This window comes from Lynx rufus, unplaced genomic scaffold, assembly GCF_022079265.1.
Source record: "Lynx rufus isolate CCGP_SWC_20201006 ecotype Redwood Valley unplaced genomic scaffold, mLynRuf1.p SCAF_6, whole genome shotgun sequence".
In the NCBI taxonomy this organism is placed as follows: domain Eukaryota; kingdom Metazoa; phylum Chordata; class Mammalia; order Carnivora; family Felidae; genus Lynx; species Lynx rufus.
Window position 1 is genome coordinate 134,856,054 of NW_025814878.1, and position 26,527 is coordinate 134,882,580.

The following is a 26,527-nucleotide window of genomic DNA, read 5'->3' on the forward strand; positions in this document are numbered from 1 at the left end:
CAACACTTCAATTTCAAATAACAAAATCCTAATTACGTAAACAATTGCAGGAGAGAATTTATAACAGATGTGAACAAAGGCGGCTAGCTTGAAGAGATTTCCCAGTTGTTTACATCATTCTGTTTCTTAACGCCCCAAATCCTGAATTACTGAAAATCACCCGACACCCAAAGTGGCAGGCCTGGACCTCCTGCATCTGGAGTCCTCCAGCCAGAGAAGGGGGTTTTCTTCCTGTGCTATTTCCCCTTCTTCCAACCAACCGCCCTCAGTTTTCACTTGTGTATAGAACACGTAACACGAACCTGCCCGAGCTGCTCCCACAGCCACCGAGAGCGGGTCTGCAGCCGGAGCCGGTCCGGGCGGGAGACCTCGCCGAGCAGGGGACAGACAGGCTTGAGGCTAGAGCTGCTTTCGTGAGCGCCCCTAGAGCTCCCCCGTGCAGCCCGAGAAGAGCCGCAGTCGAGATGCAAAGTACAAGCGCCACACGCCGAACACATTTCTACAGACTTCAGTTTGGGCGCCGGAAGATTTCCTTCTTCAACCGCCTTAAGTAGGATTTTCAGTCACTTCTACTAAATATTTCTAGCACATTTCTTATGAGAATTTCCCACAGTAGAAAGCCTAATGTCCCCATTCGTACAGGCCTAGAGAATGGCTAACATGAACAAGCCCGCAATGTAGTTCGGCATCAACATCCGAGCATTAAGACCGGATTTCCAGGACTCATCGCCATTTGCCCCCAGACAGGCCCGTGTCAAATGTGTATTACTAATAAAGTGAGAATTAGAAAATGTCTACCCCCAAACCAGCATCTGACGATGGCCTAAGAGGTTTTCAAGACGACAAACATCCTACGCCAAAATTGGAAACACATATAAAAAAGCTTATAAACATTTTCAAGTTCTGAATTGGCAAATGGTATCCCAGCAGCTCTTTTTGACAGACCACCGAAGAGACCTAGTCAGAAAAAAAAAAAATCTGCTAACATAATCCACACGAATTCCACACGACAGAACCACTCAAGTTTTTGCAGGCTGCTCTGGGCACGTGTCTCCAAAAGCTCAATCGATAAACGGCTGTCTGGTCACCTCTCAAGGAAGATACAAATACAAACAGAAATGGTCACGTGTGTTTATTTTCAACTTTTAAAAAGGTATGTCAATTTATATGCAAAGTAGGCGTGATTCCTAGCACCAGACAAAAAGCAGGGTACCTTCTACACGTTTTACGTTCGGACACTTCCCCGCTTCACTTAGGAGATGTCCAGGTCACTTAAATGGATTCTTTGGAATTTCTCTGACCGTGGCGAACCTTTATACAAAGGTTCCCTTCCGTTAACACCGGTACCTTCATTTTAAGTTAACACTAGAACGAAAAATATTTCATAATTTTTTATTGATGGCATTTATCCCATGGTTTAACATGTTAATTATACTGTAATAAACATGGCTTTAATATTAAACTTTTCCTTATTATCCAAAGTCACCACAGTCCATTTCAGTAAATATAAAAATATATGCTTAATACTTTGTACAATACTGGTTTTTGGTCCAAACAAAACTGGATCAGAAAAGCCAATAAATTCACTTTAAGAATCCCCAATTTTTTTTTAAAGATTTCCAAATGGATTTAGGCAACTTTGAATAATGGGATTTACATAATAAAATCTGAGACGAGACTAAACAAAGAACAAATTTTCTAACACAAAATTAAAATTTCAAGTTCACAGATTTATGTTATGCCAAAAAAGTACAGAAACAAAATTGTATTTACACAAGTTTCATAATAAAATAATGAAAAAGGCAAGACAGGTGAGAGTCAGGAGAATGAAAATATAGAAAGAGCAGAGAATTATTAAATGGAGAATGAACTAGATCTAGTAAGTCCTTAGCACGGACCATCCTTTCATCAGGCTTCCTCTATCGGAAAATCTTAGTGCACGAGACACCCGACTCACTCCACACATACACCAGCACAAACTCGGCAGAGAAATCACTCACTTCAACACTCTCTAATCTACACGGGGGTCCTCCGATATAATTACAACGTCAGTGCGTTCCATAAACGCGTGTCAACGCACGCGGTGGTGCAGACACAGGGGTTCTTTACAAAGCCATTCGCGGAGCGGGCTCCCTCCCTGGGCCCGGCCAGCCTGCGCCGGGCCAGGGACCAATGCGCCGGGTCAGAGTTTCGCTGAAGAATCAGTCACCGATCTAGCTATGATTTGTTTTAAAACGGGAGTGGGAGAGGTGAGGGCAGGGCTTCTGTAAAGAAAGAAAACAAGGAGGAAAACCCCCAAATTAAAGAAGTCTTGAGGCGGATCTGACGTCAGATAACCCAGCACACAGGACGATCCAGTATCTGGAAAGCAGGGCACCGGCTGCTGTGGAAGTGTTGCGCACAACACCAAAGTGACCTTTATTTCTTGCGCCTGACGGCAGTCTTTATCTTGCGCCCAGAGACTGAAGTTCCAGAAGACGAGAACATATTTTTCCCGTTTGACCTGGGGAAAACAAAAACTTCATTATGTGACAAAGTGCGCGGACAAAACCTCAGAATCCTACTACTCAGGGCTCCCAGTGACTGGGGGGGGGGAGGGGGGGTAAGGGGGGGGACGACATACTGGTAAACATACTTTGTTATGTCGCTGTCACACACACAAACACACACGACCACACACGCACGCACACACAGGCACAGACATGTGCTGGCGCGCACACGCAAGCACGCACGCAGCCCCAAGGGGCCAGGCCCTCTTACCCCACGGTGAAGGCTGCCGCGGGGTGGCTGAACGGAAAGCCCCCAGAGCCCGAGGGCTGGGCCGCGGCCGCAGGAGCGCTGGGGTTCGCACCGAACGTGAACACTCCCGACGGGTTGTTGTTCGTGAAGTTGAAGTTCGTGGTGCTGCTGCCGAACTGGAAAACTGAAGCTACGATAGTTAAAGCAGAAAAACGTCATTAAGGTGAAAATGCTAGTGGTTCTAGTAAGGACTCCGACCCGGCCACGCGCAGCGTGGGAGGGGTTGAGCTCCCTTACTTACATTCGCTTAATAGGAAGAAAACTAGAAGGAAGTGTTTTCTCCACTGACGCACGCTACGGACTCACACGCCCCTTGACAAGTGACCCGACTTCCCTATGACCAAGGAGGAAAGGGTAGAAGAGACTTCTGGACAAAGACAGTAGAATCGACATTTAGTGCCAATTTCTTCACAAATTCACAGATGATGCTAAAATAACAGGAACGGGGTTTTTAGCAAAATGAGGGAGGAGACGCCAGAAGGCGGACTGGAGCCAAGCACTGAGCTAGCGGCGGGTGCCCACGGGAGCAACTCCTCGGACACGAAACACACCCACGGGCCCGGGCGCCGGACGGCCGAGGAAGGGAGGCCGCGACGGGTGGGCTACAACAGGGAAGGCGGGAGATCATCCGTGTGGGCAGCAGACGCCCAGATCTGTCCCGCCCCAGTACAAACAAGAGGCCATTCTCCAGCCCAGCAAGTCTCTAGAGAGGTCTCTGGCCAGGGGTCAGGATGTATCACACAGAAAGGCAAGGACACCCTACAGAAACCAGGAGGAGTAAAAGCAGGATGAAGGCCGAGAGCTGCGGCCTTGCCCCGCATCCCACCAACCCTGGCCACGGGGAGTACATGTGCCCTCCAGGTAGGAGACCGAATAATCTTCTCTGGGGATTCCAGACCTGCTGACACTAACATCCAGGTCTTCCCAAGTAAACAGGCCAGTCAGATAAACCTACAAGGAAATTCAAGATCTACAAGCCTATCCAAACACAAAGAATTATCAAGTGGTACTTAGGTATCCTACACTAATTAAATTTTGAGTTGAATGGGAACAGGTATTTGCAAACCACATATCTGATAAGAAGCAAGTATCCAGAATATCAAGAACGCCTACAACTCAACGGTCAAAAAACACAAATAACCTGATTTAAAAATGGACAAAAAGCAGGACGCCTGGGTTGGTTAAGCATCCGACTCGTGATTTCAGCTCAGGTCATGATCTCAGGGTTTCATGAGATCGAGTCCCATGTCAGGCTCTGTGCTGACAGTGTGGAACCTGCTTGGGATTCTCTCTCTCTCCCTCTCTCTGCCCCCTCCCTGCTTGTGCTCTCTCTCTCAAAATAAATAAACATTAAAAAAAAAATAGACAAAAACTTGAGCAGACATCTCTAAAGATGATACACAAACAGCCAGCAGGCAAACAAACATTAACATCACTCAACATCACTCATCATCAGGAAAAAGCAAATCAAAACCACAGTAAGGTGTCACCTCACACCTGTTAGGATGGCTGTCGGCACCAAAAACACAAGAGACAACAAGAGCTGGTGAGCATGTGAAGAAAAGGAACCCTGTGCCCTAACTGATGCGGCCACTGTGGAAAAGTATGGAGGTTCCTCAAGAAATTAAACGTAGAAATACCACATAATCCAGCAATCCCATTCTGGGTATTTATCCAAAAGATTTGGAATCAGAATCTTGAGGAGATACTTGGACTCCGGGTTCACTGTGGCATTATTTACAATAGCCAACATGTGGAACCCCCCTAACTGTCCACTGATACATGAATAGAGTTAAACAATGTACATTACATACAATGGTTATTCGTCCTTTAAAGAAAAAAAAAAAAAGAGAGAGTATCTTACAATATGCAAAACATGGACTCTGGAGGACATTATGCTAAGTGAAATAAGCCAGTCACAGAAGGACAAGTTCTGCCTGATTTCATTTCTATGAGGTATCTAAAACAGCCAAACCATAGAAGCAGAGAGACGGATGGTGACTGCTGGGAGACCAAGAGGTAACAATTTTGGAACAAAATCGGAAGGATATAAAGACGCATCCACACAACAAAAAAGAACACTTGGAATTAAAAAGTAATACTAGCAGAAGTAAAATCTCAACAGAAGGAGGAATAAAAGATAAGTGGAAGAAATCTTCCCAGAAAGCACAGAAAGGACAAAAAGAACAGAAGTTAAAGAAGAGTGAGGCACAAAAATTTCCCAAGAAACAATTCAAGAAAATTCCCAAGAATGAAAGTTCACAAAAGGACAGACTAAATTCCTTACACAATCAGTGGGACAGGCCAAGGAATGGCTTTTTCTTTTTTAAATCTTTTATTTATTTTTGAGAGAGAGAGAGACAAGTGAGAGCAGGGGAGGAACAGAGAGAGAGGGAGACACAGAATCCGAAGCAGGCTCCAGGCTCCAAGCTGTCGGCACAGAGCCCAACGCGGGGCTCGAACCCACGAACTGTGAGATCCTGACCTGAGCCGAAGTCGGACGCTTAACCGACTGAGCCAAACAGGCACTCCGGAACAGCTTCTTGATAAGTCAGAACACTGGAGGCAAAAGAAAAGATTCTAATGAGATTTCAGAAAGAAGAAATGGTCAAAGAGCAGAGATGAAAGAATTCAAGAGTAACTCTGAGACAGCCAGAAAGTCCATAATGGAGAGATGCCTTCAAAACTATGGAAATTATGTCCAATCTAAATCTGTACTCAACTGAAATCTTACCAAACACAGGGACATGATGAAAATACTTCCAGAAATGTAAGGTCTCAAAACTTTCTTCCCTGAGGACTTCAGAAATCACTGGAAGAGCTGCTCTATTAAAACAAAGAAATAAGACAACACTGACATCATCCAGCAAAGAGATTCTTTTGAGAGGAAGGGTTCCAGAATCTCCAAGAGAAAGGTAAAAAGAGGTGCCGAGACCACAGTTCAACAGTGGGCCTAGAAAGGAGCAGATTAGAAGATTCTGTGGGAGGATTCTGGTGGGAGGAGCAGATAAGTTTCTCTCAGGTACTAAACAGCACACAGCCAATGTATTTGAAAATACTGAGAAGTGATCTAGATGAACAGGAGGAGAGCCAAAGTTGTAACTACTGACAGGTACAAAGACATCAACACAGACGGGGATCATTCGTGCTGTAGAAAACAAAACCCTGTAGAGAGAAGAATAGCAAAGTATATATCACACAGTCTGCACACTCGGGCCACTGATCCAAGCACACAGTGGTCCCCACATCAGGAGGACTGAGGGAAATGTCACCTGTGTGAAAGAAAGCTAAACTCTCCAACGCCTCACAGTGAGAAGAATCAACTAATCCCAATTAAAATGGGTAATACGTGTCATAGAAGTTCCGCTACCTGTACTACTGACCAAGTATTAATATCCGGAATACATTAATAATTCCTACAAAATAAGCAAAAGCAAAACAATGGAAATGAAAAACAGCCACAAAAATTAAAAAAAAAAAAAAAAAAAAACCCTTATTAAAACAATTCACAAAAAATGAAATCAAGTAGAATCCAGACATGAGAATCCTCATACAAGACAGCAGGATGTGAATGTGAACAATCTGCCAGGCCAAGCTCGTGTTATGCTGTAACGTAGAAGATACGCACATGCACCTCGGAATCCAGCGGCCCCTTTCCCGGTACGTACCCTAGAGAAACATGCACGTGCACCCCGCAGCGTGGGCAGGCACGAGCAGAACGGCATGTCCTCACAGCTAAAAACAGCGGTACATGGATAAATCACGGTATGTTCATAGACTGATTTACTCTACAGCAATGAAAATGAACAAACTATATGTAATAACATGGATGTGCTTTACAAGTAAAGCAAAAGACACAAGAAGCAAAACACTGAATACAGTAAGATTCCATATATATATATATATATATATATATATATACATATATATGATTCCATATATATATAGTTAAAAATAAGGCAAAATGGTATCTTGTAGAGATTCACGTATCAGTAGTTCACTTTAAAAAACCCCAGGAAAGTGATGATCATAAAGGCCAGGACCCATCAGAGCAAGGAAAGAGGTGTGTGATCAAAAAGGGAGACCGGAGGGGCTCCTGGGCGGCGGGCTACACAAGCGTTTTGCTGCAACATCACACTGTTCATTTATGTTTCAGGTTTTTCTACATGAAGTTGTATTTCACAGTGAGAAAAAGACACATCGTGCAATTCTGAGGCAACACGTCATAGTACAACGTGATTAGCCAGACTGAAAACAATGCACTTGTTTACATATTGCCAGTCAAGTGTCATCCAACAGAAGTTCCTGGGACAACGGGGCTGTCCGGTCCCAGGAGAGCACTGCACTTGGGGGCGTAACCTCCCACAACGAGGACTAGAAAATATAGCTGGAATCTAGGCTGGAGTGCTCCCAAATTCAGATGGGGAGAAATGGGACTGAATGAATGTCCAATCTACATCAAAGACTAAGAAATGACTACATTTTAATCACATACATGAATACCTTCAAGCGCTTACTTTTAACGGTATGAAGTTGAGAATGTTGTTTATATTATAAAGTCCAAACACATACTTCTCTATTCTGCCAAGTATAAGACGTTTAAAAAAACTAAGACACATACGTGGCTTCAACATTCAGAAACCATATTCTGTCGGGAGCCACCAGCACCTGGGTACGGATGCAAACTATGTGAACAGCACACACTTACTAGAACTAGGAGCTGCTGCAGAGCCAAATGCAGACTGACTAGGCTGTTGTCCAAACACAGGAGGCTGGCTGCTGCTTGACACTGTCCCAAAAGTGGGTGGCGTGGGCTGAGAAGCGGCAGAAAACAATGCTGCGGAAGAGGACAGGGCTCCGAAGCCTGAGGGATTCGGCTGGCTGGCACCTTGACTCTGTCCAAACGTCGGGGTTTGGTTAACACCAAATGCTGGACTGGCAGACGGTGCTGAAGGTCCAGTGCCAAACACGAAGGAGGATCCTAGAGACCCAGAGAAACAATCACGTCACCTAACAGCTACAACCAGATAATCCTTAAGAAAGGTCTAAAAATTTAGCTGCAAACCGAGAGCCTCTTTTCACTTTACCTTGCTGAACAAGTCCCATCAGGGCCAGTGTTCAATAATAATGAAGAATACAATCCTATTATTTAGTAAAGCCATATAGAATTCATATAAACAAAAATTATTAGCCAAGAGTCCCCACCTTCACAGCCAAATTTTTTTAGGTAAAGGGATCCATCCAAGAAGATAACTGATTTTCACCACATATTCAACGCACTGCAGAAATCAGCTAATGTCGTCATCATGTATATATATGTAATGCGGGGCTACGTCTAATGAAATAGGCCCCAGTGTCTGGTTACTTAACAACCTAACATTTCAAAAAGAACACTTGGAAAATCTAAAGATTACACTCTCGTCGAGATCAGAAAAATCCCTCCTAAGAGTTAATTCTATTAAACCGAACACAGACTGCACGGGATTCCACGCAGTGAATGGCTGCCACACCCGTAACCTTACGGGGCAGGCGACCTAACTGCACCCGGGCTGTTCTGTAACAACCCGCGACAGGTTACTTGCTAAGAGCAGACAGGATGAAACAATCCAACTACAACCTGTTTTTCTTTTGCAAATAAATGTACCTGCAGAGCTGCATGTGGTGGTAGCTCCAAAATTGAAACCAGAGGTTACAGGATTACTACCGCCGGCCCCTGGACCGAAGACGAACGGGGTGACCGCTGAGCCCGCGCTGGACGTGGCTGCAGGTTTGCTCTCCTGAGAAAACAGCAGAGACTGAGAAGTACTGGCCTCCGCAGAGTTCCCAAAAGCGGAGCTGCTCACAGGGTTGCTGGCCTGTCCAAACACGAAGGCAGCCACCGGCGCACCGGAGGACGCAGTGGAGCTACCGAATATGCCCCCGGCTGCCGAAGTGGCCGGTGCACTTGAATTAGAAGAATTGTTGTTCAAGAAACTGAACACTGGTTTTGCTGCACCTGGATCTGTAAGAGAGAAATAAAGATGCAAACAAAAATCTTTAAGAACAAGGGATCACAGAAAGCATTTTTCCCTTGCCTACGGTCCACAAATTCACTAGAAAACAGAAACAGTAACTTTTTTATACAAATTCATTCAGCAAATGCACACACTATATTAAATTATGATGTAAGCAAATACATCCATCTTCCCTTTTACGGCTTCTGAAGTTTGTCTTACAGAAGAAGGCAAGCCCTCAGCATTCAGATTAATAAGAATAAAAATATCCCTTAAATTCAACACATCCAACTGAAGACTACGGGTAACAGCTCGGATAGTGGGAGACAGCTGTGCTCTTGACTTTGCAATTTATGTTAGCAAAATTATCATTTCTCCAACCAGCAGTCAATTCTCTCTGCAGCCTTTACTGACCAGCGCGTCCTTCACTCGCTAATTTGTGACTCCACCTTTACGACACGCTAAATTTCTAAGTATGTGCGCTTTTGTTTCCTCTATAGCTACTGTTACTAGACTGTTTTAATTATTGTAGCTTTATAGTCTGGTTTGATAGTAAACCTGTTTGTGTGCCTGCCCTTCTCCCCAAAATTTCTTGTGCATTTTCCCTTCCATGTGAATTTTAAAATGACCTTAGCTTGTCACGCTCCACAAAAATTCCTCTACAAACGGAAATTAAGGGGGTGCCTGGGTGGCTCAGTCGGTTAAGCAACCGACTTCGGCTCAGGTCTCGATCTCGCGGTTTGTGAGTTCGAGCCCCGCGTCGGGCTCTGTGCTGACAGCTCAGAGCCTGGAGCTGCTTCGGATTCTGCGTCTCCCTCTCTCTCTGCCCCTCCCCTGCTCACGTTCTGTCTCTGTCTCTCAACAACAAATAAACGTTAAGAAAAAGAAACGGAAATTAAGGCTTCCAGTTATGGAATGAGCAAGTCACCGGGATAAAAGGGAGTGTGCAGGGAAGACAGTCTACGGCACTGTAACAGTGTTGTGTGGTCACAGACGGCAGTTACACTTGTGGTGAGCACAGCAAATGCACAGCGCTGGGGCATCGCTGAGTTGTACACTCGAAACTAAAGTAATGCTGTGTGTCAACTACACTTCAACTAAACACAAAAAACCAAATTATCTTGGGGGAGCTGGGCAGGAGACTATTCTCACTCAGGAACAGGTATTAATAAATAGGTCTTTTCTGTTCTTTTAATTATTTAGCCTGTTACAAGTTCTGTTGCTGTTATAAAACACAAATTAAAGATGTTAGAAAATACAAGTGACATTTGTCCAACTATTTATTGCTGATTCAGAGGAAAGCTACTAGTTTTTATATGGTGATCCTGAAACCACCCACTTTACTGAAGACATTTTTTCAACTGTTCCAATACTGTCTCAGTTCCAATACTGTCTACTGGACAGGGCTGGCCATAATATGAAACGGGCATTAGTATGATTTACAGACAATGGAACAAGTTGGTTCACTTTCAAGTTGGTTAATGAGAGGTTAAGAGTGTCTATTTCAATGGAAAGAGTATAGTAACACCATAATTATATCCGATTAAACCTGATCTTATTTTTATTCCTTTCCAAATCATATATAATTTAGTTTTTATTTTTTTGGAGAGTGTTTTGAATTTCCAAACAGACAATAGACACAAACTGCTCACACCTACTCACTGAATTCCATTCTCCCCGCACCCCACCCCCCCACCCCGGTCAGGTTAATTTTTCATCTTGCTCCCAATATATTATTCAGAAGTGTTCATGGGTGTTCAATTCTTATTTTTTTGTTTGCCTGAAAACATCTCTATTTTGCCCTCACATTCGACCAAATTTGGCTGGATATAAAATTGTAGGATCAAGACCATTTTCTTTTTTAACATTTATTTATTGTTGAGAGACAGAGAGAGACAGAGCACAAGCAGGGGAGGGGCAGAGAGGGAGACACAGAATCCGAAGCAGGCTCCAGGCTCTGAGCTGTCAGCAAAGCCCAACGCGGGGCTCAAAATCACGAAATGCGAGATGACCTGAGCCGAAGTCGGATGCTTAACCGACTGAGCCACCCAGGTACCCAAGACCATTTTCACGGGGCACCTGGGTGGCTCAGTCGGTTGAGTGCCTGACTGTTGATCTCAGCTCAGGTCATGGTCTCATGGTTGTGAGATCAAGCCTTGCACTGGGCTCTGGGCTGGGCATGGAGCCCGCTTAAGATTCTCTCTCTCCCTCTCTCTCTACCCCTGCCCTGCTTGTGCTCGCACTAGCACGTGCTCTCTCTCTAGAAAATAAAAAGACCGTTTTCACGTTGAGGACAATGCTCCACTGTTTTAAGCATATGATGTTACAAATTAGAAGTGTGATGCTAACCTGATACTTGTTTATTTGTGGCAAACAGCTTTCCTCTCTTAGAGAGCATTCAGGATTTTGGCTTTGGTGTCCTGTAATTTCACTGGTCTTTGCCAGTGAGTGGGCCATTTCCATTTTTAAGGCCAGGGTCTTGCTCTACAGGGAGGAAATACTCTTCCGTCACTGCTTTGCTCTCTCCTCTGCCCTGTCCTCTTCTTCTAAGCACTCTTCTTGCAATGGCCTGAGAACCAGCTGGACTCCATTCTCTCTACACTTCGGCATGGGCTCTGGGAAATCCCAGTTCACCAATCTATCATCTGTGTTTCTTCTGCTGCTCAGCCCACAGAACGATTTTATTTCACCAAGCACGTTTTTAAGTTTTAAAAAAATGCTACTTCATTTTCTCTTCAGGATTTTAGTTTTCATAATCGCCTCTGTTTCAGAGATTAACTCTATTTGTGGTCTATGCTCCTTGGACGCCTGATGATGACTGGGTAACTCTATTTGTGAACGAATGCCTGCACAGAAAGATTTAGTTAGAAAATATTTCATGAGCTGACAAAAGAAGGCCTACTTTCCTGAGCAGTATGCCAATTCTGATTGTCAAAGCTCAAACAGAAGGGAGAAACATGGACAGATGGGAAATGCTGGGGGCTCTCCATCAGCGGTGTATTTCTCAGAATCAGATCTGCAGGTAACATCATTGCATCATAAGGGTTTGGAGCAGTGAACACTGCAAATCCTAGGCTCCTTCCCAGAGAGTCTTTATTGGTCTCTCTCAACTATGTCCAGTGTAAACCATTCCCTGACCTGCTGCATTTGTCCAGATACCAGAGGTGCCTTGTAAAAAAAAAAAAAAAAAAAAAAAAAAAGAAGGAAAGAAAAGTGTTTAATACTTACCAGTCGTGGTATTGGTTTGAGACCCAAATGCGAACGCGGCCTTCGTAGGCTGTTCCGATTCCTTCTCAGATGGTTTTGCCACACTGAAACTAAAGGTGGCCTTTGCAGAACTCTCATCTTTGGTTTGCTCTGAATTCCCAAAGGAAAACACTGGCTGACACTTCGGCTCCTCACTGTCCGCTTTCTTCCCAAACACCAGAGAAGTAGAAGTGACCGGCTCTTGCTGTTTCTCTTCTGTCCTTCCCAAAACGAACAAAGAGGCAGACGGCACGGGGGCAGGCTCCGTGCCACCAAAAGTGAACCCTCCCTTGGTGGCGGGCGTGTCTTCTTTGTTTGCTTCTGACGTCTTCCCTGTGAACGGAGCCACCGAAACGCTCTTGGCTCCTATGGCTCCAAAGCTGAAGCTGCTCTTGTTCTCAGCGGTCACCCCGGTGACGGCAGCAGCAGGTGCCGGGTTAATGACACCTGTACCAAAGCTAAAGCCTGTAGATGAAGATTTAGGGAGCTCCTCCTTCTTCTCTTGCTGCCCAAGATTAGACACCCCAAACTGAAACGGAGCTAACGATGCCGTATTGCTTAAACCCGAAGAGAGTCCGAACTTAAAACCATTATCGTTCTTGTTGTCCTTTTTAGCTTCTTCAGGCTTGGACTCGGACGAAACTCCAAACTTAAAATCTCCTATTGGTTTTGAAAATTTAAAGCCTTCACTCATGGAGTTTGGAGACTCAGAATCTGAAGACACACCTATTTTGAAGCCTCCCTGCTCTCCAAATTTAAAATCTCCAGTGCTTGTTAAAGTCTGAGAAGGCCCAGAAGACGATGACGGGAGACCAAATTTGAAGGACGAGGCAGCTGGGTTCGGAGACGGGGAAGACGTGCCAAAGCCTTCAAAATATAAAAGACACCGAATTAATGCTATCCTCTCAAACAAAATGTACACCTGAAACAGAAAGAGAGACACAGGAGTAACTTCGAAAAGGCCTATGGTGAAGAGTGTGAGGAAGTGGCAGCGAACGCCAACTAGTTGCCTAGTATTCAGCGTACGAATCACACCTCAATCCCCACAACCACACTGACATGCCACTTATCACCTGGGACACTGGCAGAGATCACATAAATTTGGTAAGACAGTAATGGCGAGGGGTCTAGGAAAAAGAGACACTTTATAGATTACAGGTGGATGTGTAAAATAGCATGAAATTTGTGGAAGGCAACTGTCAATATTTACCAAAATTTCCAAACACATGTATCCTCTGACCCAGCAATTCTAGGGCTACGTCTTTTTTTTTTTTTTTTTTAATTTTATTTATTCATTTACTTCCTTAAGAAAGGCAGACAGCCACACGCGGCACCTCATCTGGATGTGCCTGGAGTCTTGGAAACTTGACTACCCTACATTCTGCAGGGAGCTCTCCTGGAGAGCTTGTCTGGAGGTTCTAGGAGGGGAGCGCAGCTACTTCTACACTTCTGCCTGAGCAACAGTCAGTCCCCCTCTGTCATGCAAGGTCATCCTCTTGGGCCCAGTGCACAGCTTCGGGAGGGAACCCACATGGAGCCGTGAGGGAGGAAGGGGACACCAGCCTAGCCAGCCACATGGGCCAAATCAACCCTGGAGATCACTCGGAGTGACAGATGTCACAGCCAGATCACCCTCACATCCTAAGTCTTTATTATTTTTTTTATAGAATAAAATTTATCGTCGAATTGGTTTCCATACAATATCCAGTGCTCATCCCAACAGGTGCCCTCCTCAGTGCCCATCACCCACTTTCCCCTCTCCCCCAGCTCCCATCAACCCTCACTTTGTTCTCACTATTTAACAATCTCTTATGGTTTGCCTCCCTATCTGTAACTTCCCCCCCCCTTTCCCTCCCCCATGGTCTTCTGTTAAATAAGTCTTTATTTTAAAGAAACTCAAAGACACATAAAATGCCATATGCGATCCCAGCAGCTATAAATGAAGAATAAAGAACAAAGGTGTGTCCAAGCTAATCTGTGATAAAATCAAGGGGGCAGAAAGGCAGTATGATCTACATTTTCTAAAACAGACAGAAATAAAAATATATAGAATTTCTATATATAGAAAAATATATAGAATTTGCTTATCATGTGCATAAATAAACTATGGAAAAGTTGTAAGGAACTAACCACAGTTATTACTGTTGGTAGGGGAGGAAGGATGGAGAATGAACCAATGGGGACAAGAGATAAACTTTCCTCTGTGAATCCTGTCGTAACTGGAGTTTGAAATCTTGTAAATGGGCTACTAATCAAAAATTTTTAAAAAGACTTCAGCATCAAAGAACCAGAAGAACTGCATAAGCAGAAGCTCACACTATATTGACAAGATCAAAGTCTTGGTTTCATAATGCTTTTTTTGTAGCTGAGTAAACTGGAAACGCAGTACTTGTCTGATGAGCTCAAAACAGATACAATTCGTGTGCCAAGATATTTACCCCTCCCTCATTCTGCTTACCCACGTATAAATAAGACAAATGACAGCCAAACTTTACAAGCCCTCAGACCTGCAGACCTTCCCCTCTTTAATGATGATACATTCCCTTCTTTTGCTAAGAAACGTAACTGAAAATTATCAGAATCTCAGGAGAGAGCGGCCTATCCACAAGGTCTCTAAATACCTTAAGCGATACTTCTTTAGACAGGAAGTTAAAAATGAAGGTGCTGAAGACAATTAACTCATTATCACCTCTGCCTCAAAGGGACAGATTTAAAGGGAAGCTGATTACTGTGCTGCAGGTAGAGAACATGGGAAAAGGACCACGAGGTTAACGACCTCAAGTGGGCTGGAAAGTAGGGATCTTCTACCACACCCAAATGCAGTGTTTTTCAAACCAGCTGTGACTCACTGTCATGCAATTTTATGGGTTATAACCAGTAATTTTCTTCTAAATGAAAAAAGAAGAGAAACAGGGTAACTTAAACATACTAAAGAGTAAGAATTGACTTGTAAAACTTCTTTTCAATCATACAAACACCCTGTGCATGAGAGGGGGTCACAATGTAAAAGTTTAATGATTGGTTTCCAGTTAAAAAGTTTGAAAGCCACTAGTCCACAGAATGGTTACGAGCAGATAAAGCTTGGCATTCTTTTTTAATGCCCTCACAGACTAACCTTCGAGGCCTATTCCCTTACAGATTAAACTCTTTCTCCCTCTCCCTGACTGTTCCTTCAGATCTAAAATCCCTTCTCTTTCCCAGCTTTTATCAAGATTTTGACTGAAATGTACCTCATGTGAAGTATGAAATAAATCATTAATGACTACGAAGACGAAAAATTTGACCTCCATAGACAGTCTTAGCATAAATTATTTTTAGAGGTTCCTCCTTTATATTTACAGAACAAAATACGAAGAGAGCTCTTTTTCTGGGACATACCCTGGGAAACCAAATCCCACATCCAGAGTACTTACAATAAGGCTCTAGGGGTGTAAATTCCCAGATAAGAGGAAATTCATCTAGATGCCAAACAGGTTAACAATGAAAAACAAGTAACTGAAATTCTCTCAGATTCAACTACACAAGAGAGAAGTTCCTCACCCAGCTGCAGAGAAGATACCTCACTGCTGTGCAGTCTAATAATCTAACTTTACAGTAACTCGGACACAGATGTGAGGTCAAAGTGTCCAAAACAATACCTTATTTTACATGCATTTTCAATAAGAGAAGGAACAATTTTTAAACTAAAGCTGTTTGCAAATATTTCACTTTAAAATGACGATACGAGGGGTGCCTGGGTGGCTCAGTCAGTTGAGCATCCGACTTCAGCTCAGGTCATGATCTCACGGTCTCTGAGTTCGAGCCCCACATCAGGCTCTGTACGGACAGCTCAGAACCTGGAGCCAGTTTCAGATTCTGTGTCTCCCTCTCTCTCCTCCCCTGCTCATGCTCTGTCTCTCTCTTCTTAAAAATAAATAAACATTAATAAATAAAATAAAATGATGATACAAGGAGGCACTTCACCCAGGCCTTACCTTTGAACTCAGACTTTGTGCCTGGCTTTGCACTTTCGCATGCTATGCATTTGGTAGAGTCGGCTTTATTTTGCACTAGGCACACTTCACAGTCCCAGCTTCCCTCTGGTTTCTTGAACTTGTCTAACCCAAGGCAGCTTCCAGAAGACAGAGAGGCAGGGACGGTGCTGCTACTTGAAGCAGGTACTGAACTTCCTAAAAAAAAATGAGGAAACACATAAAATTTCCAGTCCATGTTATGTCATGTTATGTCAATATCTTAAGACACCACTGGGGCGCCTGGGTGGCTCGGTCGATTAAGCGTCCGACTTCAGCTCAGGTCACAATCTCGCGGTCCGTGGGTTCGAGCCCCGCGTCGGGTTCTGGGCTGATGGCTCAGAGCCTGGAGCCTGCTTCTGATTCTGTGTCTCCCTCTCTCTCTGCCCCTCCCCCGTTCATGCTGTCTCAAAAATAAATAAACGTGAAAAAAAAAAAAATTAAAAAAAAAAAAGAAAAAGACACCACTAAGTCTAAGTGTTCAATTAGTGTTTCCTATTAAGACAGATAAAATGCCAGAAACATAAACTTCACATTGTTAAAAACAGTACAGACATCTCAGATTTCTTTTAATCTTATAAACAAGCAGCTTACGCTCACCCGGCCTAGTGACAGCTCTCTTCTTAATCTGAGGTCTGAATAATCATGGTTTAAAAAAAATTATCAGGACCACAAATCAGAACCTAAAAAACTAAAATGTTCTTGGAGCTCCCGGGGGGCTCAGTCAATTAAGTGTTTGACTTTGGCTCAAGTCATGATCTCATAGTTTGTGGGTTCAAGCCCTGCATCGGGCTCTGTGCTGACAGCTCAGAGCCTGGAGCCTGCTTTGGATCCTGTATCTCCCTCTCTCTCTGCGCCTCCCCTTGCTCACACTGTCTCAAAAATAAACATTAAAAAAATTTTCACATTTATATATATATGTGTATATATATACACACATACATACATACATACATAAGATATAAATCGCAGGCAATAATATCCTAACACATAAAATACACAGCCACAGACCACACTAATTTTAAGATTTCAAAGCACAGGTCTCTGCCTTTGAAATGATCAGTTTTGCACAGAAGTGTTCTATCATCCACTTTGCACTTCGACTCACCACCATCTACTGTGTTCATGGCATTAGTATTTAACAGACATTTATTAAGGTTCTAAGGACATAAAGACAACTGAAATGCTGCTTACCTTCTAAAAGTGCTAACGGTCTAAGAAGGGGGCAAGTAAACACACACACACAGTAATCCCATCACCAAAAAGGAAAGTGATACATGAAGAAGGAAGGAAGTGACTAAGGGGCAGCAGAACGGATTCACAGACGTGACGTTTCAATTCTGAGACAGAACTAGAAGTTTGTAGGGAGCACGGGGGGTGTGGGGGGGTGCATGGGAAGGTGGCTCCACAAAGCGATCAAGAAGCCTGTGTGTTAGGAGCAGAGCCATCCATCTGGCACCTCCCGTTTCCACACGTTCTCTGACTGTCGCCCCTCCCAGCCACTGGTCTCTGTTCCACCGCTATGCTGTCTTCCACCTTGCCAATAAAACCACTCTCAGAGGTTCCATCTTTGGTCCACTGTCCTCCTCTTGAGTCTCATCTACTCGGACGGTTTCCTGACCTGTACCTGCGGTCCCCTTCTCAGCTGTAGGGCCACCCTCTACCTGGTTAGCATGGCTCACGTCTCCTCCTGCCTCACATGTTTCTATCTATCTCATCCCCTTCTGCGGAGCCCACCACCGCCACTCTATGCCAAGCGGCCCTCACCTCTTGTTTAAACAACAGCCTTCTCACCGAGACCTCTGCTCTCGTTCCCTGCAATCCATCCTGCTGCAAAGCAACCGGTGCCAAGTAGGTTTTGGTTTTCCTCACTGGTTCCTCCTTTAAAATGAACCGTTCCAAAGCTTTGTTCCTGCCACTCCCTTAACATGGCGGAGCGCAGGTTTAGGCCATCTCCTCTACCCCCTCCCGCCCTCACTTTACGTCGCCTCTGCTCCCATGGCTTATTTGAAAACTGTAGCCTGATGACTCTCATATTTGTGTTTCCAGCCCCGAGTATCCGTTACAGTACATCCCGAGTCCTCACGTATATGTGAGCATGGGCTGCACAGCTTCAAATCACCATGTCTTCAGCTACGCCGTATTCTACGCCCAACCTGACCGCACCAGCACATATCACTGTTCTCTGGGCCTGTATGTATTACCGCTACAACCTCCCATCTGTCCTCTGGTCTCCAAATTTCACTGCCTTCAAATCGACCCTCCAAAAAGCCACCAGGCAATGTATCAAAAATACAAATTTAACTACATCACTCCTTTTGCTTAGAATGATGGTTCATCATTGATGGGATGATGTCAGATTTATGTAATAAATATATGAGCTTTCTTTATTTGTGAGTAACACTTTACTTCCTAACTCAGTTTTATTCTCCCAATCAACTCAATTAATTTTGGTTTCTTGCATGATCAAGGGCCTGTTTTTGTTTTTCGTTTTTTTTTTTTTTTTTTTTTTAAGAGGAGGAAGAGGTATGCCAGCTGGAAGGAGAAAGTTATTTCAGAACGAAGCCTCTGAAATCTTACTCCTCTGGAGATGTCCAGTAAGAATTAGAGATACGGCTCACCTCTTGTGTTCAAACACGGGGTATAGGCTAACAAACCCGGAGCTCTCCACTGCAGACAGAAGACTACACATCCATGAATAATGCAATAAAAAAGGAAGTGTAATTCCCAGGGTATCCATAACAGTTTTTATTTAATACCCATGTTACTATACATCGGTACCAAATAATTATATGAGATTACAAAAATATTAAAGAGTCATTTCCAGATGGGACTCTTCAGTAACTTTTTCAAATTTGAACAGAGAAACAGGAAAAACTCAAGCCTAACTCCCTTCTTCTTGCTGTCAAGTTAGAATGTTTTCATTAGTGACTCAGTAATTGACTATCCTTGCAACACCTCTGGCAGCTGGCATTCAGGTATAGGTCTCCGCATTAATATTCAGCCACAGCTGTTTCAAAAGGCAAGACTGTCTACCGCTTAGTGAAACCTTCTCTGGGAATGACCATCTGTCATCCTCACTTGCACTTCAAGGAAAAGAGACAAAGTGACATTTTGTTCTGGATAACGGTGGAGAAAGACTGCCCCTTCTAAGTTCCTTCAGCATCTGTATTAGTCAGCTTTGAAAACGATCATGAAAAGCAAAGTTTCTGATAAAGTGTACATAAAAAAGAGGTATAAGTATACACTGGGCTATCCTGAGAGAACACACAGATCCAGTCCCAGGTAAGTCATTTTGCCTCAGACAGCTTAGAAAAATTAAGATGCAGGAGGAAATGCTCATCCTGAAACATTAAAAATATTAAGGCTGTTCTTAGCAGAGAAGTGTAAGTGTTCTACTAAAATAACCAACAAAATGATCTCAAACAGCCATACACGTACCTGGCTTCTCAGACACACAGGACACACATTTACTGTCTTCTCCATTATTAGAAACACAGCATACTGGACACTCCCAAGATCCCAGGGGCCTTTTAAATTTATCTGCGAATCCTACGGCGCCCGTGGTCACAGTGCAGGTGGGAGGTGCGGCGGCCACGGGCACAGCGCTCGCCGCAGCCACTGGCAGCGTAAGGACTCGCTTCACACCAGTTCCGGGTTTCGGTGTCTCACAAGCTACGCATTTCATCGCTTCGGGTTTGTTTTGCACTAAACAGGTGTCACAATCCCAGGTCCCGACTGCTGGTTTAAATCTGTCTCCAAAACCCGTCCCTGATGTAGAGAGAGTTGACTTGTCACTTTTGCTTGGTGCTCCGATTCCAGTTTGTTTAGCAGTATCTTTTGCCGGCAATTTTGTTGCCTGACAGGCTATGCACTTGCCGTCTGTAGCTTTGTTCTGGAGCAGACAAGTATCACACTGCCACGACGACGATCCAGATGACCCAGATTTTACACTTTCTCCAAACCCAACTCCCCCAGAAGAAAAACTACTTATTGCTGGTCTTGTATAAACTACTGGGCTTGTGGTAGTAGGCTGAGCAGCAAGAGAATCTGCCTTTGGTGATGTGAAACCTGTAACAGGGAAAAGAGCGTAAGTTAAAAAGAAAAAAGAGAGAGAGACAGACACAGAGAGAAGCTCTCTAATCAGAACGTTAACTGAAATGCTATTACTGGGAGAACATGTATTTACACACATTTATTGCAGAGTTCCTAAATCCCAACATGAGCTACTTAAAAGTAGAGTTGTTTTTCACCTAAGCAATATTTAAAAAATTTTTTTAACATTTATTCATTAAAAAAAAAATTTTTTTTTTTAAGTTTCTTTATTTTGAGAGACAAAGAAAGCAGAGGAGGGGCAGAGAGAGAGGGAAAGAGAGAATCCCAGGCAGGCTCCATGCTGTCAGCGTGGAGTCCGATGTGGGGCTTGAAGTCACGAACCATGAGATCATGACCTGAGCCGAAACCAAGAGTCGGATCCTCAACTGACTGAGCCACCCAGGCGCCCCAACATGTATTCATTTTTGAGAGACAGAGACAGAGCATGAGCAGAGGAGGGGCAGAGAGGAGGGAGACACAAAATCTAAAGGAGGCTCCAGGCCCCCAGCTGTCAGCAGAGTCAGATGCAGGGTTCAAACCCACAAACCGTGAGATCATGACCTGAGCCAAAGTCAGACGTTCAAGTGACTGAGCCACCCAGGCGCCCCAGCAGCCGTTTTGTTTGTTTTGTTTTGTTTTCCATTTGTTTTTTTAAGTTTATTTATTTTGAGAGAGAGAGAGCAGGAATTGGGTAGGGGCAGAGAGAGAGAATACCAAGCAGGTTCCGCATCATCACCACAAGGCCTGATGCAAGGCTCGAACCCACAACCCTGGGATCATAACCTGCGCTGAAATCAAGAGTCGGATGTTTAACCAACTGAGCCACCCAGGTGTCCCAGCAGTTTTTATTAATCACATAATCAATAAGTGACACTCAAACCTAGTTAAAATCCTACAAAAGATGTATTGTTTATAGTGTATCACCTTCTTCCTCTAGGAATTTCTACTTACTATAATTCAACCAATATCTAATTTGAGGCTTTGATCTGTAGTAATTTACTGACACACCCTGCGGGCATCTAGGTTTTGCTACATTCTTGCTGCAATACAGATCTGCAGTATATTCACAGCCTTCCTCCCGCATCTATTTTTTCCTTCAGGTGTTCTCCTGGCTATGCCAAATGTCTTCAACGTCGATAATCTTTTAATTCTGTCCACTTATAACCCACTGTTGTGGTATCCTCTACTTTCAGTACACCCAGCTGAGCTGAGTAGGTATGCATATTAGACAGACGTCCCTCCAAAGTACAACGGAGTTGTAAGGACTGGTCTTAATTATACTAAGTTCATACAGGACTTTAAAATGGTAACAGTTCAATGAGAAACACGATGTAAATTCCAACAGAGAAGAACCAAACCATCTGGCAAGGTCTAGAAATTACAGAAATGAAGACCCAGCCCACCCTCGAGGAGCATGAGCTCATGCTACTCAAAGACCTGCCCATGGAAAGTCACCAAACCCTAACGCAGACAAACTGCCTCCAACAGTTCTCCAATATAATCACAGAACCTTTCACACTGTAAGGGTCCCCTTTTGGTAACCATTAAAGGTGTACTCAGACAATTAAGGTATTTGCACAGAACCATGGAATAACAGGAACTGAAAAAGTCTCCGCACTACCAGAACTGCTGTCATTGAACCGAATCGATTCACTCCAACTTGTATCCACGGGAATGACCTTCCAATCCTTTACTTTGGACCAATTAACCTTTGTTTTACACATGCCAATAAACTCAGTGACCTGTTTTTCCAGCTCATGGCACCAAACGAAAAGAAAAGTGGAGGGTAAGAAGATATATAAAAGATTTTGAGATTTTCCAGTGCTACAATTAATCCAACCTAGAGCTAGTTTTAGCATAAAGGCAAAACCCATATACTTCACTTACTCCCAGTAGTCTAAAATGTACTGTTTTGTTAATGATTAATTTGAGTCACTAAGGTTGGCATCATTTTAACAGTAATCATCTCAAGATTTTAGAGACTTATTTTCCTTCCCCCTTTTCAAGTTTTTCTAATTTCTCTCAAAAGAACACAGGAGTCCAAATTCTTGCTATTTAAAGAAAATTAAAGGGGAGGAGGAGTGGGCATCATGAATGCAAAGTATAACTTATATGAAGATAGAGCATATGAATTGATGCATATCTACCACTCAGTTAACTAGCACAGGCGTCCTGGAGCTCTGCCCCAATGGCGTCAAATCGTCTAAATTGCTGGGACCCTTGTAGGCAGTGTACTCATCTATAAAACGAGAAAGCTAGACCAGAGAGACCTAAATCTGGCTGCAGAAGCCATTCTTATCTGGAAATTCTTACTCAATTATTCATGAGCACATCTATCTGCTAAGTAAATCTAAATTTTCTCTGAGTGACTAGATCACCTTATAAACATTTATACATTCCTATAGTACATGTCACAATCGGAATTGTATCTATCTTCTGTTTTTCAAATTGAAAACTTTTTCCTATTTGATGACTTCTATTCATTGCCTTCAAGTTATTTATTACTAGCTTTCAATTCTTGTTTCAAGTGAGTACTGTCCCTTACATATATGTATGTTCGAATCATCCAATGTTATCTTTCTGTTTGGTCTTGTTATAAGACGATCACAACCGGGCAGTAATCTGAGAACAAGGCAGGTCAGCATCTCATCAGAGAAAGATATGTGCAGGTAGATCATCAGGTTTATTTACTTGTATTCCATATTGGCCTATCTCTATTAAAAGGCAATTCATTTTCCCTTCTACACTTGCCTCTTTCTCCTGCTATCCTCACCTCCTTAAGAGATGTCATTTTAGGACAGTCTTTGAATTCTAAACAAGTAGAGTTTCTAAGATATTTACTCCAGAAGAACTGCATCTAACTACATCTACATTCAAGTCAATTTCCTAATTTATGCCACACATGACATTAAAATAGGACCACAAATCTGTAATGAAGATTTTAGAGTATGTCAAAGGCAGCTCTTATCTTACCAGGGCTTTTGAGAACATCTAGGACACTTCCTTCTTTCAGGGTTTTTGCAGGTCTAAAAGGACCCTCACAATCTTCATCTGGCTGCTTCTTACAGCTTGTACTATTCACTGCATTGGTATCTTGAGCTGTAGAAAAGATACTATGTCAAGAAGAAGCACCGGATCAAGTTAAATGTATTAAAGAGAGCTTTCAAAGCCAATTTGGATCAACTTCTAAAACATCATGAAAGTCACTGTAATTCAAAGATAATGGACAAATTTACTTAAAAATACAAGGTTAATTTGCTAGTACAAGAAAGCAAAGATAATATTTCCCATACTATATACTGTACATTTTTCTCCTCCAAAAAGGCAAAAAGTATGAACTATAATTGTTACCCAATAAATTAACTGGTAATCAAAACAATCAAACTCAAACACTGGAGAGGTTATGGCACCCGGAGCAAGCTCCCAAACTACAAGAAATATGCATCTGACTACACAGCAATTTACAGTACTGATTGACCCAAACTTTCAAATAAATACTCAACTGAGCAGTTATTTCATTTCTAGAAACTGATCCTATGATTAAAAATATCCTTCAGTTGTAATATTGAAAATCTGGATGATAAATGCTCAATAAGGGACTGAGTCTGTCAATTACAGAATACCGACACGATAGATTACTATGTGGCCACAAAACATTCTCAAAAGCACAGTTACAGGTAAAAGACAAGTTAAAACGCCCAGAAGATTTTGAATGATACAAGAGTAATGGTGGCTGCCAGTGTTGAGTGACTTTTTACTTACTGCTTCTACTTTTTATGTTTCCTAAATTTTCCAAAATAAATATACCCTTAGACTTAAAATAAGAAATCTATGTTTTCAGTATGATAATGGCTTTGTGGTTCTATTTTTAAGGGGGAAAGTTTCTGTTTACAGCTGAAATATGTGTGGAACTGTTTCAATATAACCTGATAGGTGTGTTTCTGTGTGTGAGAAGGAAGGGGAAAGGAGAGAAAGAGAAACAAGACTGGCCAAAAAATGTGAAGTGTCGAAGCTGGGTAAACAGTACATGGAAATTCAGTCTACTACTTCCGAAAATGTTTCAAGTTTTCCATAATAAAATACAAGCAAGGTTTTTCTTAAGTGTTTGCCAATTTTAAAAGGAGTAGAGAAGTTTCAAAAAAATCCTACCTACCTCTACCTCACGCCATAAACAAAAATTAATACAAAATGGATCAATGATCTAAACATGAGAACTAAAACCATAAAATTCTCAGAAGAAAATCCAGGAGATATATGTTCATGACCATGGATTTGGCAATAGATTCTCAGATATGACATCAAAAGCACAAGAAAAAAACCTGAACTTCGCCACAATTAAAAACCTTTGTGAATCGAAGGACATTACCAAGAAAGTGTAAAGACAATCTACGGAACAGGAGAAATTATTTGCAAATCATGTATCTTAAGGATCTAATATTCAGACTACATAAAACTGCTAACATCTCAGCAACAAAAAGACAAACCAACTTAAAAATGGGCAAAGGACTTGAATGGACATTTCTCCCAAGAAGATAAAGGGCCAACTAGCACATGAAAATATGCTCCATTATGCACCATTAGCCATTAGAGAAATGTAAATCGAAACCAAAAAGAAGCATCACTTCACACCCACTAAGATGGCTACCAACACAAAGTGAAAAGTACACATGGTGAGAATGTGGAGAAATTAGAATCCTCATACACTGCTAGTGGCAATGTGAAAGGAACCAGTGGCTGAGAAAAACAGTTCTGTGGTTCCTCAAAAAGTTACACATAGAACTGCCATTTGACCACCAACTCCATTTCTAGGTATATACCCCAGAGCACTGAAACCACTATACAAATAAATACGTGTACCTGAATTTTCATAACAGCACTATGCACAATAGCCAAAAGCTGGCAACAGGCCATCAATGGATGAATAGAACTATGATATATCCATACAATGGAACTTCACTCAGCCATAAAAGGAATGAAATTCTAGGGTGCCCGGCTGGCTCGGTAAGTAGAGCATATGACTCTTAAACTCAGGGTCTTGAGTTCAAGCCCCATATTGGGCATGGAGCCTACTTCGAATAAAAAGTAAGTAAATAAATAAATTTTACAAAGAAAAAAAGAGTGAAGTACTGATAAATACTATAACACAGATGAACCCTGAAAACAAGTAAAGGAAGCTAGATGCAAAAATCACATGGTAGGATTCCAGAATAGGTACATACATACAAACAAAACACAGACTAGTAGTTGATAGGAGGTGGGGGAGAAGAAATGCGGAATGACTGTTATTTAATAGGTACAGGTTTCCTTTGTAGGGGGTGATAAGAATGTTCTAGAACTAGACAGGCTGTGGTAGTTGCACACCATGAATGTACTGAACACCACTGAATCTGTTCCCTTTCAAATAATTAATTTTATCTCACATGAATCTCACCACAGTAACAAAAACATACAAGAAACAAAACACTGTACCTACTACTTTTTATAACTGTGTCAAAACATACAATTGTATCACTTTGTCATAGTCTATCCTCCTTTAGAATAAAAATGGCACTGCTTTTAGTAATTGAAAGTAAATTTTAAGGATACCCTGAAGTGTATTCAAACTGCTGGAAAAAGATAGTGGAAAAATTAGCACCTGCCACAAAGTAATTAATCGTGACTTCTACATTTTCAAGCAGCTTGTTAATGTCAAAGTGGTGAGAATCACTGTCACAATTGTATACATGCCACTTACAATAAATGCCTTAAAAATATGGATAATTTCCCAGATGTAATGAAATACAAAGGTTGCTTGAACAAGCTGCCGCTCATCCAGTTATCACCAATAACGCATTAGTAAAAACTGGAGGATTGTCATGCCTTTCCTCGTAACCAGGTGTGAAAATGGTCATTTGCAGAAGTTTTTTTTTTAAATATGTATTTTTTTATTTTAAGAGAGAAAGCGTGAAAGAGGCAGAGAGAGGAGAGTGAAAGAACCCCAAGCAAGCTGCACACTATCAGCATAGATCCCAACGCAGGGCTCCAACTCACGAACCGTGAGATCATGACCTGAGCCAAAACCAAGAGTTGAGCACTTAACCAACTGAGCCCCCAGGCACCCCAGGAATTTGTAGAAGTTTATTCCTCTTGAATTCATAATAACATTGAAGAAAAAATTCGTGGTAAAAAGTATACCTGAAATGTGCCTGTTAATACTTTCTCTGACACAAGGCTGTTTTAGTCAATAAAAAACAAGACTGCAAACATACCAAATTCCTGTTTTGTGCCACTCTCATAATCTATGCTCTTATCTTCCAGCTCATCCAGAGCTAGAACATCTGGCTTCTATGTCCTAGCTCTTTGGTTGTTGTTGTTGGTTGCTGCTGCTGCTGCTGTTTTTACTCT

General features: G+C 42.6%; 1 protein-coding gene across 2 annotated transcripts in view; it reads right to left on the reverse strand.

The window, feature by feature from the left end:
* Positions 1-1,117: 1,117 nt before the first annotated feature.
* NUP153 (nucleoporin 153) overlaps positions 1,118-26,527 on the reverse strand; it is a 77,226-nt gene continuing 51,816 nt past the window's right edge. For both annotated transcript variants that reach the window (XM_047103103.1, XM_047103102.1), the window contains 8 exons: positions 23,117-23,242; positions 19,490-20,119; positions 16,013-16,207; positions 12,021-12,905; positions 8,444-8,800; positions 7,508-7,780; positions 2,761-2,929; positions 1,118-2,503 (listed from right to left, as the gene is read on the reverse strand). In XM_047103103.1, coding sequence (XP_046959059.1) covers positions 2,419-2,503; positions 2,761-2,929; positions 7,508-7,780; positions 8,444-8,800; positions 12,021-12,905; positions 16,013-16,207; positions 19,490-20,119; positions 23,117-23,242 — 2,720 coding nt within the window. In that variant the 3' untranslated portion in view covers positions 1,118-2,418. The remainder of the gene's footprint in view (positions 2,504-2,760; positions 2,930-7,507; positions 7,781-8,443; positions 8,801-12,020; positions 12,906-16,012; positions 16,208-19,489; positions 20,120-23,116; positions 23,243-26,527) is intronic.